At 60.2% G+C, this 18,558-nt stretch overlaps 1 protein-coding gene across 1 annotated transcript; it reads right to left on the bottom strand.

Annotated features, from left to right (window-relative positions):
* Positions 1-8,948: 8,948 nt before the first annotated feature.
* LOC135892523 (guanylate-binding protein 1-like) lies at positions 8,949-15,986 on the bottom strand. The gene is made up of 10 exons (XM_065420316.1): positions 15,800-15,986; positions 15,427-15,554; positions 13,868-13,977; positions 13,288-13,490; positions 12,668-12,910; positions 10,859-11,139; positions 10,367-10,579; positions 9,705-9,807; positions 9,391-9,584; positions 8,949-9,164 (listed from the first exon to the last, which is right to left on the bottom strand). Exons 1-10 carry the CDS (start codon positions 15,984-15,986, stop codon positions 8,949-8,951), a joined length of 1,878 nt encoding a protein of 625 aa, XP_065276388.1.
* Between the last annotated feature and the right edge of the window lie 2,572 nt (positions 15,987-18,558).

Below are 18,558 nucleotides of genomic sequence, written 5' to 3'. Positions count from 1 at the left end.
CTGACCTGAAAAATCAATTACTGGCTCGGCTCGAACATCAGCAGCTTTTATGCGCAATATATGTGTGTAGCGCCACCTACTGGCGCATTCGCTGTGCGCTAGCGATTGACACCTGTCCCGGCGTCTCTTCTGCAGAGCGTTCCTGTAACATAGTTCTGCCCTTGTCCGTGTCAAACACCCACTTTCCGCTTCTCGAGATGCTTCGTGCAGAGGGACCCCAACCCCCATGACCTACCGCATTACAAAACCCAGAGTTATACCAAGAATCTCCCCGTTATTTCATCTCGAATATTATTTCTTATTTTTCACCTCAGTCAGTTTCATTATTACTAATGACACTTTGCTCTTCTCGTCTGAGGGGCTGAAAGAATTTCACACACAAAACAATTCATCCTCCCAGCCCCTGGTGGGTTTGGTCTTCTCTTCAACACAGAGAGAAACTAAGGCACGGATGTAGGAAGTGGAATTGTTCAAGGTTAGTTGCTGAGCTGGGAATAGAACCCAGGAGTCCTGGCTCCTCCCCTCTCTGCCCCCCAGTGTTATCCCCAGTTCAGCAAGTTGACATGAAACACCGCGACTTTTCCTCCTCTCCCTTTTCCTGCCAGCTCATCCCAGAGCAATCTCCATACGACCTACCAGGCTCGCTTCCACCTTTACCTCTTTGGTCATTTTGTCCCCAGCTCTCATGGTCCTGGCAGCTCAGGTTAAGAACATAAAAACAGCCTGACCGGGCCAGACCAATGGTCCATCTCGCCCAGTGTCCTGTCTTCTGACAGTGGCCCAAGCCAGAGCTTCAGGGGACGTGCACAGAACAGGGCAATTTTGGAGAGACCCACCCCCCGTCTTCCCCTCCCGGCGTCTGGCCGTCAGAAGGCCAGGGTGGGGCCGTATCCCTGACCATGTTGGCTAATAGCCATTGATGGACCTGCCTCTCCTCTAGCTTCTGTTCCACCAGCCTCGCTCTGCAAGATAATGATGGACAGTCCGGCCCCCCCACGTGCCGTGAAAAGAATCTTCCGCCATGAATCACGGCGCTGTGGCTAAAGCCTTCTCTGCACAGAAGGGCTGCACCGGCAAACCCTGCTGGTGGAGACGCGGCTTCTACCAGCCAACGAGTTCTTGTACCCGGACAGCCTGAAACGTTTGCTGCTAGAGCCGCGTCCACACGGGGAATTTGGCTGGCACAGCTCTGTCAGCAGGGGGGCGATTCCACTGACCTGATGTACCTACGCCAGCAAACCTTTTCAGGGTAAACTGGTGCTAATGATGTCCTGGGGCGCGGTGGGGCAAGCCGAAGGCAGAGCACTTACGTTCTTTACCTGTCTGGTGTTTCTCTCCGAAGTAGGGACAAGTCCCACGCTTTGCCACTCTCCTCTGTGGCTTTCTGCCTCTCTCTGGGGTTGATGTGAAAAGTAAAAGCAAAAGCAGGCAGCATCCAATATAAGGCGTGAGCTTGGAGGGTGGGGTCGAAAACTTCTCATTGTTCAGCCTTGCCCAAGTCCTCTGATTGGTTCAATGTCTTCCTCAGGTGGGTGCCTCTAATCTGCAACCCTTGAACTTCCTTCTCACGCTGACATCTCAGGCAGTTCCTCTCTCTTAGCAAGTTCCAAGGTGGCCAAAGTGTCCCTGGCCTCCCCTCTTGCATAGAAAACTTCCTGGCCCATGTTCGTTACCTCACTGACCCGTCTTGCCGTTCCAGCCTGGGGTGTAGCCGGATGCGGCCCCGGCCATGGCTTGGCCTTCCCCGGACAGCAGCAGCTCCTGCTCCATGGGGAGGGGGGGCAGCCCACGGTCCCCCCGCCCCTGCCCTTCCAAGCATCTGAACGGCTTCCTGTTGCGCTGCTACCTTGCTCTTGCAAGTGTGGTGTGCACAGTTTCCTGTTAAGACGTCACAAAACCACGAGCAGCGAAAAATCGCCAGTGATGTTAAGTGTTCGCTTAAAGCCAGACGCGGGGTCGGGAAGGAATTTTCCCCCAGGACAGACTGGCAGAGACCCGGGGGGGGGGGGGGGGGGGGGGGTTCACCTTCCTGTGCACTGGGCCCGGGTCACTGGCAGGTTTGAACTCGTGTCCATGGTGCAGTCTCTGTCACTCATCTGGAACCCGCGATCTGGGGCCGTCGGTGACTCAGCCGGAGTCGGGGTCTGGTACCGGGGGGGGGGAAGGTTCTGGGCCCTGCGCGGTGCCGGGGGTCAGACGAGACGATCGCGCTGGGCCCGTCTGACGTTAAACGCGATGGGTTTAAAACCAGCTGGCAGTGCAAACAGCTCTGTGTCAAATGGAAACTGGGAGCGGCCAGGAAAGCAGCCGCCCGTCGTGTGCCGGGAGCTGATGCTGGGAAATCAGCGTCGTTCCGACCCAAGGCCCGGTCTGTGTTTGGGGAACAGGCACGGCACCATCCCAGAAAGCAAAGGTTAAACACTCCCCTCCCCCGCCCAGACACCCCAGCCGGCTGACCCCCTTCCCGCAGGGGTTTTCCCGCCCCTGGGTTCCCGGGTCGCCCTGTCCACCCCTTTTAATATTGGCGTAAGAGCTTTCTCAAATCCTCTGGGACCTCGTGCGTGTGCCAAGGTTTGTTACACATCAACCTCAGGGGTTCAGGGAGCTCCTCAGCCAATTCTTCAGCTACTCTTCCCTACCCGGTCCTGCCGGTTTAGACATGTCGACCTTTAGCATCTGGTATTTAACATCCCCCCAGTCACTGGCCGAACAGAAAGCCTGGTCCCGCTGCTAGAGCCGAATGCCTCGGCCACTTCCTTCCGATCCAGGTGGGGAACATTCCCCGAACCCGTCTGCCTTTGTCACGTCCCTCATGGGGCTTTTCCCAGCTGGGCCCTGTAACAGCTGCGCCCGTGCTGGGATCTCGGTTAGTCCTGAGATGTGTGACAAGGGCTTGTGGTCCTGAACCTGAACCCGACTGACCACCAGGCTTTGCACTGATGCCTGCATTAACGGTCTGAATCCCCTGGGTCACACCCTGCGTAGCTTGTACCAGCTCAGCTCATTCCACTCGCGGGGTTCCTGGCGTCCCTTCGTCCTCTCCCGCGTGCTCCCTGGGTGCCACCCGCCCGCCCCTGCCATGCCAGCAGCTCTGTGCCCCCCATTCCCCATTCATAGATCATAGACTCCAAGGCCAGAAGAGCCCACGGTGATCATCTGGTCTGACCCCCTGTGTCCCACAGGCCAGAGACCTGCCCCACACTAACCCGAGAGCGGATCTGTCGGAGGAACAGCCCGGCTTGATTTAAGAACCGTCCGTGACTGAGAATCCAATGCGCTTCTCAGGAAATTCTTCCCACGGTTCATTCCCCTCCCTGGTACAAATGGACACCTGGATTCCAGTCTGAACTTGTCCAGCCCACCCCGTCCCGGGGCCTTTCTGCCATGGGGCTTTTCAGATCTAGCCAGAGAGGTCTGTCCCGACTGTTACTAAAAATACCCTGGGGGCAGGGGGGCAAACACAGCAGAGCATTGCCAGGGCTTGCAGCTGCTCCAGGCCCAGGGGGGCTGACCCAACCCTGGCCGCTGCTCCGGCAGCCCCGGGACTGGCTGCCAGACACCGGTTCTGGTGGCCACTGCTCCGGGTCTGAGAGCTGCTCCAGCCCTGCCCCCAAAGACATCCCGGAGGTCCCGGAAAGTCCCGGAATTTGTGACCTCCGTCCGTGACAGAATCGTATCCGTAATCGCGAGTCAGACTCGGGTTTCACGCTTCCTACGGGGGCCCCGACCTGCCACCAGGCCCAGGAACCCGCCCTAGGATATAAAGCTAACGCAGCGCAGTACGAACTGCCTGGGCCGGGTCTGGCCCCCCCAGCTGCCGTCCCAGTGTAGACGGACCCTGAGTGCGAATGGCGTGTGCTGTCCAGGGAGCTAACGCAGCACGGTACGAACTGCCTGGGCCAGGTCAAAGGGTCATTGGCCAATTGGAGGATTGGAAGTTCCAATGGTCCATTGGCCAATCAGGTCACCTGGGGATTGGACGGTCCCTGGAGCAGGGACCAGGTTTCGGTCGGGTATCCGTACAGCGCAGGGCACAAAGGGGCCCTGACCCACCTCTGGTGCCCAGCGGGCCCCTCGCAGTGCAGATCCATCCCAGCAACGCTCTCCTTGCCGCTGGGCCCGGCCCGGGACGCCCCCACCTACCACCAGCTGCTTCTGGAACTCCTGCTCCTGTCCTTGAAGGAGCGCTGCATGAAGAGCCGCAGGGCGTCTGCCTCGTGTGTCCCGTGCGCCGCCGAGAGCTCGGCCAGCTCCGCCGGCAGCCGCAGCCCCCCCATCCCGGCCGCGTAGTGAGCCAGCGCCTCCCTGAGGGCCGCCTCGTTCTCGATGGCGGCCATGGCGGTCACCGCGTTTTTCCCCTGGTTGTACACATCCTGCTCCCTGTCGGCGCCGTTCCCCACCAGGCACACGGGCCCCTCCATGACCACAGGCTAAAGAGAGGGAGTGGTGGAGAGCCCAGCAGGAAGAGCGGGGTGTGTATGTGAACAGCTGGTGTCCAAAGCGCTCCGCCCCAGAGGCCCACGCGAAGGGAGCATTTATCTCACATCCCCCCCAGCAATGAACGGCTCCAACCTCAAGTGCTACACGCAGACTGACCCATAGCTGGAGCGATCAGCAAAACAGGTCATTGTGTGATCATTAGGGTTCAGAGTTAACAGACTATCACTAGAAATGGAGCAGTTCACACCACTCGCATGGCTTTCAGTTCAAGCTCTCTGCACACTGAGGCAGAAAACCCTGCCCAGAAGAGGTCACATTTGGAAGTTTTCTTTGCAGCCACAAGGGCTGGTGGAGCAGGGCTGGAGTCTCACTGGTGCTAGGGCCCCTTTACACACCTCAGGAAGTACAGAGGCCCCATGTTATATTTTCACCCACTTCCACAGGGCCCCAGTGTTGGTGAGAATCCAGCCTCGAGCTTCTACAAAACCTTCCCAATGTGACCGGAATCCACCTGGTTTGCTGCCTGTGTCTGCAGAGAGCCTGACCCCAGTGTGAGTTGTGTCTTTCATAGCAATGGCAGGTTACCCCTGGAACCTAACGATTGCTTCATTATCTGTGTCACTGACGATCATTTCAGCAGGAACACCCAGCCCGGGTGCTTCTTCCGTGTCATTGTGGGAAATGGGGCAGATCTCGGAGCTGTGAACGGAGCCAGTGAAACAACACCTGGCCAGCTGGTGACAGCAAGATCACACCACCCCGCAGGGCCCTGACCGGGTCGGGATTTCACACAGCGGGGGGCTTGGCTCCATGTCCATTTCCTGATGCCCCCGCTGGTGCCAGCCAATCCCGCTGCTTAAACTGTCCTCCAGCGTTTGTGCTGCCAGGACCTCCCTGGGTATTTCACTAATGAGCGGGTGAGAGCTCTATGCCCTGACAGGCCCTATCCTGGCTCCCAGCCCCCTGCTCTAACCACTACACCCCACTCCCCTCCCAGAGCTGGGGAGAGAACCCAGGAGTCCTGGCTCCCAGCCCTCTCTCCTGTAACCACTCGCCAATCTCACAGCACTGACCCTGCCTTGGGCAGCCAGGGCGGGTTAGCAGCTTGTCCCGGTGCGCCGGAGTCCGTCCCGCATGTTTCTTAGTTCCAGGGGTGTCGATTCACCTCACCAGAGAGCAGCAAAAACACCCAGACATGAGAGTGAGGTTTGTGGGGAGGTTTATTTAATTGCAGAGTTTAAAGCTTTCCGGCTGCAAGGCAAGGAGAGAGGCGCCCCCGTCCAGCGCCAATACCAGCTCCCATCCCTCGGCCCGGGGCTGGGGAGGTACCCGGGGCAGAAGGCTGCCTCAGCTCCAGGTATGGGCAACGTCTCACTCCCCCTGGGGGTGACATTCTGGTGGCCACCTCACCTGGGTCCTGCCCCACAGATCCGGCTAATAGCCCCATCCATCCCGGTATAAGCTCCAACAAGTCCTCTGCATCTTGGGGTAGCACGTCTCCCACAATGCACCCTCCCTACAAGGACCTGTGGGGTGAGATATTCCTCCCTGACTCCACCAGTGGGGGGGGCCAGCCTAGGCCACGGCGTTGCAGTCAGAACGACCAACGCTTTGCTGGACCTTACTAAGCTGCTCGCCGGCGGAGTGTCCTGTGGCAGGGGGTTCTGTGGGTGAACAGGGCGCTGGGGTATGAAGGTGAGCGGGAGGCCGGAGGCCCCATCAGAACTTGCGCCGGACACGGCTGGTGATGAACTTGGCGGCCTCGCCAGTGAGGACGGGTAGCATGTGGAAGGTCACATCGCCCAGCATCCCCAGTGCCGATTGGATCCACGACGGCTTCCTGATCTCCTCGATCTGCTGCTGCAGGTGCCGGATCTGGTTCTCCAGGCGTCCGGCCTCCTCCCGGAACCCCTCCCTCAGCAGGGCCTCCTGCTCCTGGGGGGCAGCGAGAGCGTGAGGTGGATCCCCAGCCTGCCCCATGGGACAGCCCCCACTCCACGGGACAGTCTCTTCCCCATGGGTGGGGGTATCCCACCCCTTGCCTGCCATTTGCCACTGCCCTGTGTGACGAAGTGGGGGATTTTCTTGTTTGTTTTCTTGTTTTCGGTGGGGTTTCAATGGTTTGCATGCGGAGGGGGTGGGACTCCATTTCCCTGGGTGTTATTGGTTTAACTAGGTGAGGGGAGAGGGAGTTTGTTGTTACAGAGGACCGGAGAGGGAACGTGGGACCCCAGCCAATGGCCTGAAGGATGGATACCCCAGCGACCGGTGACCTGAGACCCCGACCCGGAGGCCCAGCTCAGGAGTTGCAGCCGGTTCTGGCCAGTGGGCGGACAATGGGCTGCAGAGTGAGGACCCAGTGACCTGACCAGCCGGTTCCAGCCAGAGGACAGAAGCGAGGAGAGGAGGCCCCGGTTTACGGCCCTGTTTCCCTGGAGAGAAGACAATGGACAGAGGCGGGGCCTGGGGCCGGGGATCTCAGATGCCCAGCTGGGAGCAGGGGGCTCTGGGCTGGAGAGGGGGAGCAGGCAGAGCCCACCTGGATGCAGAGAGACTGGGATGTGCTGGGCTGAGGGAGGCCAGGCCTGAGGCCCTGAGAGTTTCCTGTGCTGTGTTCAACTCTCAATAAACCCTCCTGTGTGTTACGCTGGCTGAGAGTCGCTCCGGGCTAGAGAACAGGGTTGCATCAACCCCTTCGGGGGCCCACGGCAGAGACAGACGTGCTGAGGCTCAGAGAGGTGTGGCTCCAGGAGGTGGAGGGGCCTGACCCTGTGTGACGTTATTGATATAATCTGTGACCATATAGATCATTGTTGCAACCAAGGTCCTGTAGTGGCACCCAAATCTTGTATAAAGGGGGTCAAATGGGGTGTCTAAGACAAGGTTATGGTTGGCTGGTTATGATTAGGCTGTCTATATGTGTGTATCAATTTTGTAGTTGAAGTTATGAATATTGGCTCTATAGTGTATGTATTTCAAACTTATGCTATGCTGCTGGGTGACATCCCAGACAAACTGGTGTTAGCTCTGCCTAGCCTGCTTGATGGCCCATTAAGGACCATCAGCTATACAATGGACCCATTGAGAGAAGGCAAATATGCCTTGAGACTCAGCAAAGTATGCAGGAACTTGCCCATGTGACTCCAGACTCCATTTTGCTGTAATTTTCCACAGTAAGGACAAAGAGGTGTTCTTACACCTGGAAAAGACTATATAAGGCTGATGCCTCATCTCCATCTTGTCTTCAATCCTGCTTCTTACCTCTGGAGGGACTTTGCTACAAACTGAAGCTCTGAACAAAGGACTGAGGACCCATCCCAGCTGGGGATGTATTCCAGAGACTTGATTTGAACCTGCAGTTTATTCTATCACTGCTACAAGCCTGAACCAAGAACTTTGCCATTCCTGTATGTAATTGATTCCATTTAACCAATTCTAACTCTCATCTCTATCTTTTTCCTTTTATGAATAAACCTTTAGATTTTAAAGGATTGGCAACAGCGTGATTTGTGGGTAAGATCTGATTTGTATATTGACCTGGGTCTGGGGCTTGGTCCTTTGGGATCAGGAGAACCTTTTTCTTTTACTGGGGTATTGGTTTTCATAACCATTTGTCCCCATAACGAGTGGCACTGGTGCTGATACTGGGTAACTGGAGTGTCTAAGGAGATTGCTTGTGAGACTTGCGGTTAGCCAGTGGGGTGAGACCGAAGTCCTCTTAGTCTGGCTGGTTTGGTTTGCCTTAGAGGTGGAGAAACCCCCAGCCTTGGGCTGTAACTGCCCTGTTTGAGCAGTTTGTCCTGAGTTGGCACTCTCAGTTGGGTTCCGCCAGAACCGCATCGTCACACCTTGACAGCCCAAATTCAGGGCAGCCAGGGCGTGTTCGCAGCTTGTCCCGGCGCGCCGGCGTCTGTCCCGCATGTTTCTTAGTTCCAGGGGTGTCGATTCACGTCACCAGAGAGCAGCAAAAACACCCAGACATGAGAGTGAGGTTTGTGGGGGAGGTTTATTTAATTGCATAGTTTAAAGCTGTCCGGCTGCAAGGAAGGGAGAGAGGCGTCCCCATCCGACGCCCACGCCAGCTCCCATCCCTCGGTCCGGGGCTGGGGAGGTACCTGGGGCAGAACGCTGCCTCAGCTCCAGGTGTGGTTGTCTGGTGGCCACCTCGCCTGGGTCCTGCCCCACAGATCATGCTAATAGGCCCAACCATCCCAGTATCCCTCTCCAATAGCACCTGTGCATCTTAAGGTAGCACGTCTCCCACAATGCACCCTCCCTGCAAGGCTCTGTGGGTGAGATATTCCTCCCTGACCCCACCAGCGGAGTGCGGGGGGGGCAGCCCAGGCCATGAAGCGTGGGGGTTGGGAGCTCTCGGCGTTGCAGTCAGAACCACCCAACGCTTTGCTGGACGTTACTAAGCTGCTCGCTGGCAGAGCGTCCTGTGGCAGGGGGTTCCGCGGGTGAACAGGCCGCTGGGGTAGCGAGGCGAGCGGGAGGCCGGGGGCCCCTCAGAACATCCGCCGGACGAGGCTGGTGACGACCCCGGCGGCCTTGCCAGCGAAGCCAGGTAGCACGAGGGTGGCCACATCGCCCAGCACCCCCAGCGCCGATTGGATCCATGACGGCTTCTGGATCTCCTCGCTCTGCTGCTGCAGGCGCCGGATCTCGTTCTCCAGGCGTCCAGCCTCCTCCCGGAACCCCTCCTTCAGCAGGGCCTCCTGCTCCTGGGGGGCAGCGACAGCATGAGGGGGATCCCCAGCCTGCCCCATGGGACAGTCTCTGCCCCACAGGCGGGGGTATCCCGCCCCTTGCCTGCCATTTGCCAGCGCCCTGGCTGCCCCATGCATGGGAGTCCCACCCCCGGGCAGGCTGAGGCCGGTGGCAGGGGCGCCCTTCCCTGGGCTGTGCCTATCCTGTCCCCTCAGCACCAAGCACCCCCCCCTCCGGTACCTTGAGTTTCTGATCCATCATCTTGCCCTGCTCCTCCAGCAGCTTCTTCCTCTCGTCCTCCAACTTCTCCTCCAGCTGCCGCAGGTTCTCCTGGTAGCTGCGGTCCTGGTCCTCCAGCTTCTGCTGCAACTCAGCCTCCTTCTGCTGTAGGACCTGCTGCTCCCGCTCGGCCGCCTCGGCCCGGCCTCGCTCGGCTGGCACGGGGAGAGAGAGGTGGGTCGGCATGGGGAGGGCCATGGGGACTCTGCCCACCAGGGCTGCAGCCCAGGCACCTTCTCCCCCTCCCCAACGGCGTGACGTCCCCCCAGTGGTACCTGCCATCTCCTTCTCCTTCTCCGTCAGGGCCTCGTCCGTCTGCAGGATGGACTGGGCCACAGCCTCCTTGGACTGGAGGAACTCCTGCAGCACTACCTCGGCCTGGGGATGGAGAGTAGGAGACACCAGGTCGGGGGGGGTTTGTCCTGTGGGGCCGGATCCGGGTCGGGATTCTGGATCACAGCACCAGAGAGTAACTGGCTGGCTAGGCAGGCGGGGGCTGGGAGACAGGACCTTTCCCCTCTAGGGTTGCTGGCCCTGATCCAGTCCCAGGGCAGGGGACTGGCTGGCTCAGGGGGGTTCGGAATGGGGCATGGGGCCTTTCCCCTCCAGGGGGCGCCAGTTCCAGAGTTAGCATTTCATTCCCACTCGACACCCTCGGCGCCTGTTCCGGATGAGCTGGGGACTGAACCCGTTTTGTAACAGAACAAACAACCTCTTCACACGAGCGCTAAGCGGCCCCCGCCAGCAGCCCCAGCAAAGCAGCTGAGGACTGGGTTGGCCACGGGAACCTGGCCCGGGGCAGGCTGACAGCGGGGAGGTCTGTGCGGGTGGGGTAGACACATTCTGATGCTGCCCCTGATGTTCTCAGCAGGGCTTCCCGGGCTGCACAATGAGGGGACGCACAGACAGACAGAGCCAGGCACCAGCCCTCTCCTACCTTTGCCCCCTTCCCTGGCACCTGCCAGTATCTCTCCACCACATGCCACTGGTCGTCCTGGAAGCGCTGGTAGCCCCCGGGCACCGAGTAGACCCCCGCGCCGATCCGGTCATCCAGCTCGTCCGACAGCTCCAGCAGGGCGGCCGTGCAGCGGTCCGAGGACGCCACCTCATTGCGCCGGCAGAGCTCCTGCTTCTGCTCCTCCAGGCGGCGCTGCCAGGTTGGGCACAGACAAGGCAGGGGTGAGCCAGGGGGGAAGGGGGGAGTACAGATGGGGCAGGGCCAAATGGGCAGAGATGTGAGCCAATCCGCATGCACCCGGGGCTGGAGATTGGGCTAGGTCCCTTTGGCCTTGCATCTTGGGTCTCCCAGCTAAGCAAGGGCCAGAGCTGGGAGATACCTGGGGTAAGGGGATCAGGGGAGCCCCATCCCCCCCATCCCGCAGAGGGGCAGCTATCCCATAACCCCCGGGGCCGGCGTGACGGGCCGTACCATGAGCTCCCCTTGGAAGCGGCGGTCGTCGTCCTTGAAGGCGTGCACCATGAACGCCCGCAGCGCCTCCTGCTCGCACTGGGCGTGCAGATCCAGCAGCTCCTGCACGGTCTCCGTGGGCAGCGCCGCCCGCCGCTCCAGCTGCTCCTCGTAGACAGCCACGGCCTCCCCCACCGCCGCCGAGTTCTCGATCTGCGCCAGGGCCAGCACCGCGCTCTCCATGCAGGGCACCGCCCCGCTGCGGATGGCGTCTACGTAGGTCACCGCCAGGTTCCCCAGCACTGCCGGAGGGGGCAGGGTCAACCCCAGGAGGCACAGCGTGGCCGGAGGGGGGCAGGGGCAGCGCCAGGTTCCCCAGCACTTCCGGAGGGGCAGGGTCAGCGCCAGGGGGCCCAGCACAGCCGGAGGGGACAGGGCAGCGCCAGGTTCCCCAGCACTTCCGGAGGGGCAGGGTCAGTGCCAGGGGGCCCAGCGCGGCCGGAGGGGCAGGGTCAGCGCCAGGGGGCCCAGCGTGGCCGGTGGGGACAGGGTCAGCGCCAGGGGGCCCAGACCCTCCCCACACCCTCCAGGACCCCGGCTGCTCCCCGCCTGTCCCTGCACCCCTTGACCTGCCCTCCCACTGCAGGACAGACGCTGAGCCTGGGACATGCCCCCCTCCCAAGCCCGGATTCGACCCAGTCCCCCCATCCCAGTCACAAATGCACCCCTGTCCCCCTGAGCAATTGGTGCCTCGTCTCTCGGGATGGGCCAGGCTTCGCCCCCCCAGCCGCAGGGCCCTGCTCTGCCTTTCTCTGGAGCTCAAACAGCCCTTTGGGACCCGGGCATCCCTCCCCGGGCAGACGCGCCCACCCTGCCAGCCAGGCCTCTCCCCATCTCCCCTGGGATCCACTGACCAGATCTGCTCTGTTGGGCTCCCCCCACCTGGCCTGTTCTCCCCCATGGGTCATTTCCACAGCTTTGTTCCATCCCTTGACAATTTTCCAGCGGCCCTTCGAACCGTGCACCCCAGAGCTGGGCGCAGGCTGCAGCATTGGCCCCACCAGCACTGGCCATAGGGGACCCCTCCCGGCTTGGTTCATCCCACCCAGCACCCCACGAGCCCCGTTGGCCCCAGGATCGCATGGGGAGCCGGTGACCCCCTGTGACGAAGTGGGTTTTTCCTCATTATGTTGTACATGAGCCTATGTGAGCCTGACTGTTTTGCATGAATGCTGTGTGTGCCTCAGTTTCCCTGGGTATTGCACCAAAGCCTGGGTGGTGGGAATGGGGGGGGTGACTTTTGCTGAGACCTTCGTAGGCGATGGCCAGGAGAGGGTGCGACCAGGTGACACTGTGCCCCGGGAGTGAGACAAAAGACCGGAGGCAACGGGCATGTTGGGGCCCGGCAGCTTGAGGCCTGGGGGCGGGGGGAGGGAGGACCAAGCCCTGTCTCTGGGCTCCCCTCCCACCAAGATGGACTTCACTGAATGTCCCCGCTCCCTGTGCTCACAAGCTCTGTTCTACGCTGGGTTCCCCACGACTAATAACCCGTCTGGGTCACTCGCTGGCTGGGAGTCGCTGGCTGCAGGGGGGGCAGGGCCCTTTGGCTGCCCCAGGGGTCCCCCCCAGGGGGACTCGCTGCGGGGAGCTCGGGGAGAACAGGGGGCTGAACGCTCCGAGGTCAGACTCAGGAAGGCCGAAGCCGTGTAGGCATCTTGCCCTGGTGAGAGAGGCTAAACCAGAGTCCTGGCTGGCTTCGTTCGGAGCAGTTCCAGGCCATCGGCCCTCTGACTCCGTGACCGCCCCAGCCCAAGGGCTATGCACACTTACTGGCCCCAGTCACCACATGGCCGCCCAGGAGGGTCTTGGGCTGCGACGTCTCCCAGATGTGGTGGCAGAATAGGACCACCTGCTCCCGGAACTTGGAGTCCAGCTCATCCTCCCGCAGCTCCTCCAGCCGGGGCAGGCCGGTCCTGTCAGCCGGCTGGACGAAGACGAAGCATTTCCGGGCCGGGAAGAACTGGCGGATGCACTCGCGGGGCAGGTTGAAGAGCTGGGCTTGCCGGCTGCTGCCTGGGGAGGAGACGGGAGCTGGGCAGCAGCCCTGCGCCGACATGTGGCTGCTTCTGGGGGGCAGCGCAGAGGCTGTTGGACAGATTCCCCTGGGGGGAAGAGACCCCGATATCCACAGGGGATTGAGGGGAGCCGGGGAACCATCCCAGCTGGAACGTGGCCGGGACAGCAAACGCCCCAACTCCCAGGGACCGGTAACCCCTGCAAGGTGTCAACAGCTTGGGTTTGTGTCTCGAGCAAAAGTCACCCCCTCTGCAAGCACAGCGTGCCCTAGTGCACCCTGGGGCCAGCCCTGACAGCCAGGGGAGAGCCCCCACCCTGCCTCCTGCAGCACAGCGCCCCCTAGTGCCCCCCTGGGGCCAGCACCGCTCCCCTACCTGGCTTTAGTTTCAGGGAGTTCTCCAGGTACTCATCCTCGGTGATCTTCCGCCCGTCCAGCTCCAGCTGCAGCGTGAAATCCCGCACGGCCCACACGAAGGCCGGGAAGAACCGCATGAACTCGGCTGAATCCTCCCCCTCCTGCCGGCCGCCCCTGCCCGCCGCCTTCACCTTGATGCGCTCCGTCAGCTCCGTCACGTAGCTGGGGGCTGGCTAAGGAACTGGAAATGCAGCCCCCCCGCAGTGCGGTTGTGCTCCCACAGGGCCCCCCAACCCACCTGCAACGGGGGCTCAGAAGGGACCGGGGGATGGGGAGGATATTCCATTACGACACCAGGAAGCAGGGATCGAACCCACCACCCCCAGCACTGGAGCTGAAGCAGCGACTCCGCCAGCTCGTGGCAGTAGTGGGTTGTTACCCACCACATGGAGCAGCCACTAGAGGGGGCCGTGGTGCACACCCTGCGCCGTGGGTCACGATTTCGCTGGGGGTCAAGAATTTGGATGGAACCGTGGGGCCCTTCCTCGGGGACATAGGCCCCCCCAGCTCCCCCAGCCCCGGCCCGCAGGCAAGGATACTGCAACTGGTCCATGGCCTGCTGGTTGATGGTGCCCATGCTGTTGTAGACCAGGGTGCTGCTGAGTAGCACGGCCAGCGCGAAGATCCACGTGTCGTTCTTCGTGTCGCCCTGGAACGACACCCACCGTCACCGTCCTGAGCGCGTCCCAGCCGCAGAGCTCAAAGGCCATCGGAGAGCAGGGCAGGATTGCCAGCCCCACAGCACAGATGGGGAAACTGAGGCATGGGGGCAGGGTGGCCAGTGGAACAGCCCCCCAGCTCTCCGGAGTCCCAATTCAGGCCACAATGAATTCCCATTCTTGGAGCCAGGAGAGTCGCTATTTGGGGTTGGCGTATTCCCCTCTCCCACCCCGTTAAATCCCCAGCTCCCAGAGGCACGGGATAGGGTGGGAGTTCACATTGCTCTTCTTTTACTGAAGTAAGTTTATAACCCACGTGGCTCTATTTAAACTTTGGGAAGGCGACAATCCCCTCCCCCCCCCGTCCCATGGGGTCCAGCTGCAGCAGCCCCCACTGCAGGGCGTGGGGTTTGCAGCTGCTCTCGTGCATTTTTCAGGTCCCGACTTTTTTTTGCCCCCTAGTGGCTGGCGATACCGGCTCTTGCCTCCACCTAGCGCAGAGCGAAGCCAACATATGGCCAAGGCTGCGGGATCCTTCTCCAAGGATCCATCTTATCGGCCATGTCTGAGCCCCTCTCCAGAGTGAATGTATTTATCGTCACACTCCCTCTGGCAGGCGGGGTGGGGAAACTGAGTCCAAGGTCACACAGGGGGTCTGTGGAGCAGGGATTTGAAGCTGGCTCCCCCAAATCTCAGGCCTGCCCTTCACTACTAGAGTGGGTCACGAAATTGTCACTGAAGAACACTGAATTGTTGATACCAAAATCACTGGTGAAACAGGGTCGGTTAAGGTGAATTTCCCGACTTGAAAAATTATTGGGGGAAAAGTTTCAGAATTGTGGAAATAGCCCGACTGGCCGTTTGTCTAACCGGAAACTTGCTGTTTTGCAAGGCAAAGCGACATCTCGTTGCCAACATTTTGGTAAATTTAGACCCAGTTAAGAAAGAAAATAAAAAGGTGGAAAATCAAAATGAAATGGTTGAAAATGATCCAAGTTTTTGGCGTGACCCGGACCCAGGACACGTTTCTGATTTTCAGGCCCTGGCACTTTCCCCCCATTTTAACTTTTCATCACGATTCGGGATGGGAAACATTTTCGATATCTCAACAGTTCTCCCCGGACAGGACAAGCGTTTCCAGCCACGCCCCTGGGCGTCCCGTTCCAGCCCCGCCACGGCATCCCCAGACCTCCCAGAGTTGGCACTGCCCCCCTCAGAGGGCGTCACCCCACATCAGACAGCGCCTCCTTCCCCTACATGGGGCTCGCGGAGTCTGTCCCTTCGCAGAGGGAGCTCCTTAAATACCCCATCCCCTTTCCCAGCATGCCTTGCCCTGAACTACAAGTCCCAGCAGCCCCTGCGTGCCGAGGGGCCTTCCATCCTGCTCTGCAAATTGGCTGATTCTCATACACTGTGTCCCCCCCCCCCCCCCCACTCACCTTCTCCACGTCGCCCAGCCCCTCGGTGTCCAGAAGCACCAGGGTGTGGCCGGGCCGGCAGGGGTGGGGCAGGCACCACATCCAGATGCCCTTGGTGTGCGACTGGATGGTGGAGCCCAGCGAGAACCCTGGGGAGAGAGGGGCGGAGCTGGGACAGACGCAGAGCGAGGGAACCCAGGAGTCCTGGCTCCCACCCCTCCCCCCACACTAACCACTAGACCGACCCCCGCTCCCCCAGCATCAGGGAGAGAACCCAGGAGTCCTGGCTCCCAGCCCCTCCCCCTGCTCAGACCACTAGACCCCACTCCCCTCCCAGCGCCAGGGAGAGAACCCAGGAGTCCTGGCGCCCGGGGGCAGGGCTCACGTCTCTCACCCGTTCTCTTGCTGGCTAGTTTGTTCATGAGGTAGGACTTGCCGGTGCGGTACAGCCCGGCGATGCCCACCACCACCACGGGCTGGGAGATCTCCGCCAGCACCTGCAGCGCCTCCTGCTGCACCCACAGCTCCCCCGCCGGGCTGTTCTCGATCAGGCAGATGGGGGCCGGCATGGGGATCTCCATCGCGCTGGGGGGGCGGCCTGCGGACACAGAGTGGGGAGGGTCAGCGGGAGGGGGTGAGACATGGTGGGGCAATGAGACTCAGAGCCAGGCCCTCAAACTGTGGGAGACCCTTCCACCCACCCCGGGTGCAGCGTACGAACCCCAGCCTTGCCCGCGGCTGCTCACCCCGGGGCAGACAAGCCCTGGCGCTCCCGGGCATCGCTGCAGACCCCCAGCCGGTGCCCCTTGAATCACACCTCGCGGGGCTGCTGCTGGACAGGCAGGACAGTCCAGTGGTTAGAGCAAGACTCCCCGCCACTTAGGCCAGGGTTTGGAAGGTGTTTCGTTGTTGCTGCACTCAGCACTGCAAGGCCTGACTGTCCCTGGTCTCAGCTGCTCCGTGCCTCAGTTCCCCCATCTGTACAATGGGGATAACAGCACTGCCCTGCCCCCCCAGGGGGAGTGAGGGTCAATACATGAGGCTGTGGTGATGGGGCCCCTAGAAGGACCATATACAGGGCAGCCAGAGCCCCTGGGATGGAGCCATGGGGCACGCGGAGGCCTCTCGCCTCGATTACACCCCGTCTCCGAGCTCGTTCCGGCTGCCCGGAAGCCGCGGGCTGAGCGGAGGTTGATTTGTTTCCATTCAGTGGCCGGAAAATCCAGGGGAAAGAATTGTTTCAACTCCTCCCAAGAGGGGAACGTGTCTGGTGGTCTCGTCAAAGCAAAACCCCCAAAATAAATCTGCTTGGGGGCTGAACATAATGTTTAACCTTCGTAAATTTTCTTTTTTTAGAAGAATCTCACCACGTGTGCGAACTTCGGTTCCAAATGAACCATTCGACCCCAAACTGCCCCCGCTCCCTTTTCCATGGCATTTCTAGGCAGATTTTCACCCTTTCTGGCTCTGTGGTTTTAACACAACCCAGCTCCATTTTGACACAAACCGGCCTTTGGAAACGAAACGCTGCCACCGCTTCCCCTCTGGTTTTCTTCCAGCCGAAAATCGTTGGTGACCCTGTGACACTGCGCCCCATAGTCCTCACCGTGAGATGATGATGATAGGGTTATGGCAGAATTCTGCTGCATTTTCTACAAGTCATGTGAGGGATCATTGGACAAGGGATGGTTTGCTGAATAGGATCATCCTAGGTGTGTGCATGGAACATTTTGGTATCTGAAGTTATGAATATTGACTGTGTATCTGTACATCATAGGTAGTTACACCTGGGGAACACCATGTTTTCAGTCTAGATAGCGGGTGGGGAATGGCCTGTTCAGGGCAATGGGCCATTAGGAAAGAACACCAGGCCTTAGGAGAAGCTCATCTCCCACCTGGGGAGCCTCCCTGAGAACCCCACACACAGCCTGTGAGTGACGCTGCTGTGACGCTACAGGGACATGCGATGAGACCACATGACTCCAGCCTCCATCTTGGGGTGTCAGTATTTTCCCACAACCCAGTCTGGGAACCAAGCTTTGGAACAAAGGGCTCCCGCCAGATGCTAAAGCTGTATGAAGTGGGGAGTGACGTCACCTGGGGTTCTTCGCTCCCCACCCAAAGAGACCCCTGGAAACACCCGAGGAACAAAGACTGACCGGGGGGAAGTGCTGGCTCCAGGCTAAAGGGATTTCTAGTCTGTGTATGGAACACCCGGGGGTTCCAAGCTGTCAGCGAGGGCAGCTTGTCCCTTAAGGATCTGCAGCCGGCGTGTATCATCCATCAGGGTGAGAGTCTGCGAATTCACATCCAATCTAGTTAGTGTATTATCTGAGTTTGCGGTTTGGTGTATTTGCTGGGTAATCGGCTTTGGTCTGTTTGCTATCCCTTATCATCACTTAAATTTGATCTTTTGTAGTTAATAAACTTCTTTTATGTTTTAATCCAAACCTGTGAGCTTTGCCTGGAGTCAGGGCCGGCTCCAGCATTTTTGCCGCCCCAAACAGCGGGGGGGGGGGGGGGGGGGGAGGGGGGGGGAGATAAAGCCGCGATCGGCGGCACTTCGGTGGTAACTCTACCGCCACCACTGCATTCTTCGGCGGCAATTCGGCAGCCGGTCGTTCCCTCCGAGAGGGACCGAGGGACCCGCCGCCCAAGACCCGGACGTCCCGCCCCTTTCCGTTGGCCGCCCCAAGCACCCGCTTCCTGTGCTGGTGTCTGGAGCCGGCCCTGCCTGCAGTGCTTGGGGAAGCTCTCGGCTTGGTTCGCATAAGCGTGCATTGTTCTCTTCACATTGAGGGAGAGGCGGACGGGGTGTTAAACCCATGTACTGGACAGCTTTGACCAGGGCCGGAGGGCGCTGATCTGGGGCCCAGGCTGGGAGGCTGGCGGTCAGAGAGCCTGCGTGTAACTGCAGCTGGGTGTGGCCCGACCTGTGTGATGCTGGTGGAAGTGCAGCTGGGGGGTTTTGCAGCGTGTCACAGCAGCACAGGGTGAGAGGGAGCCCAGGCTGGTGGGTCAGGGGGCTCTGGGGTACCCCAGTTCCAGTGGAACCCAGGGGGAACCGGTCACAACCCCATCGGCAGAGGAAGGGCACTGGGGTCTGTGGGCCCATTCACAGCCGCGGTGACGGAGTTAGGGCTATGGGGTAGA

The sequence above is a fragment of the Emys orbicularis genome, chromosome 20 (assembly GCF_028017835.1).
Source record: "Emys orbicularis isolate rEmyOrb1 chromosome 20, rEmyOrb1.hap1, whole genome shotgun sequence".
Taxonomy (NCBI): domain Eukaryota; kingdom Metazoa; phylum Chordata; order Testudines; family Emydidae; genus Emys; species Emys orbicularis.
This window is presented reverse-complemented; position numbering and strand designations above follow the sequence as displayed.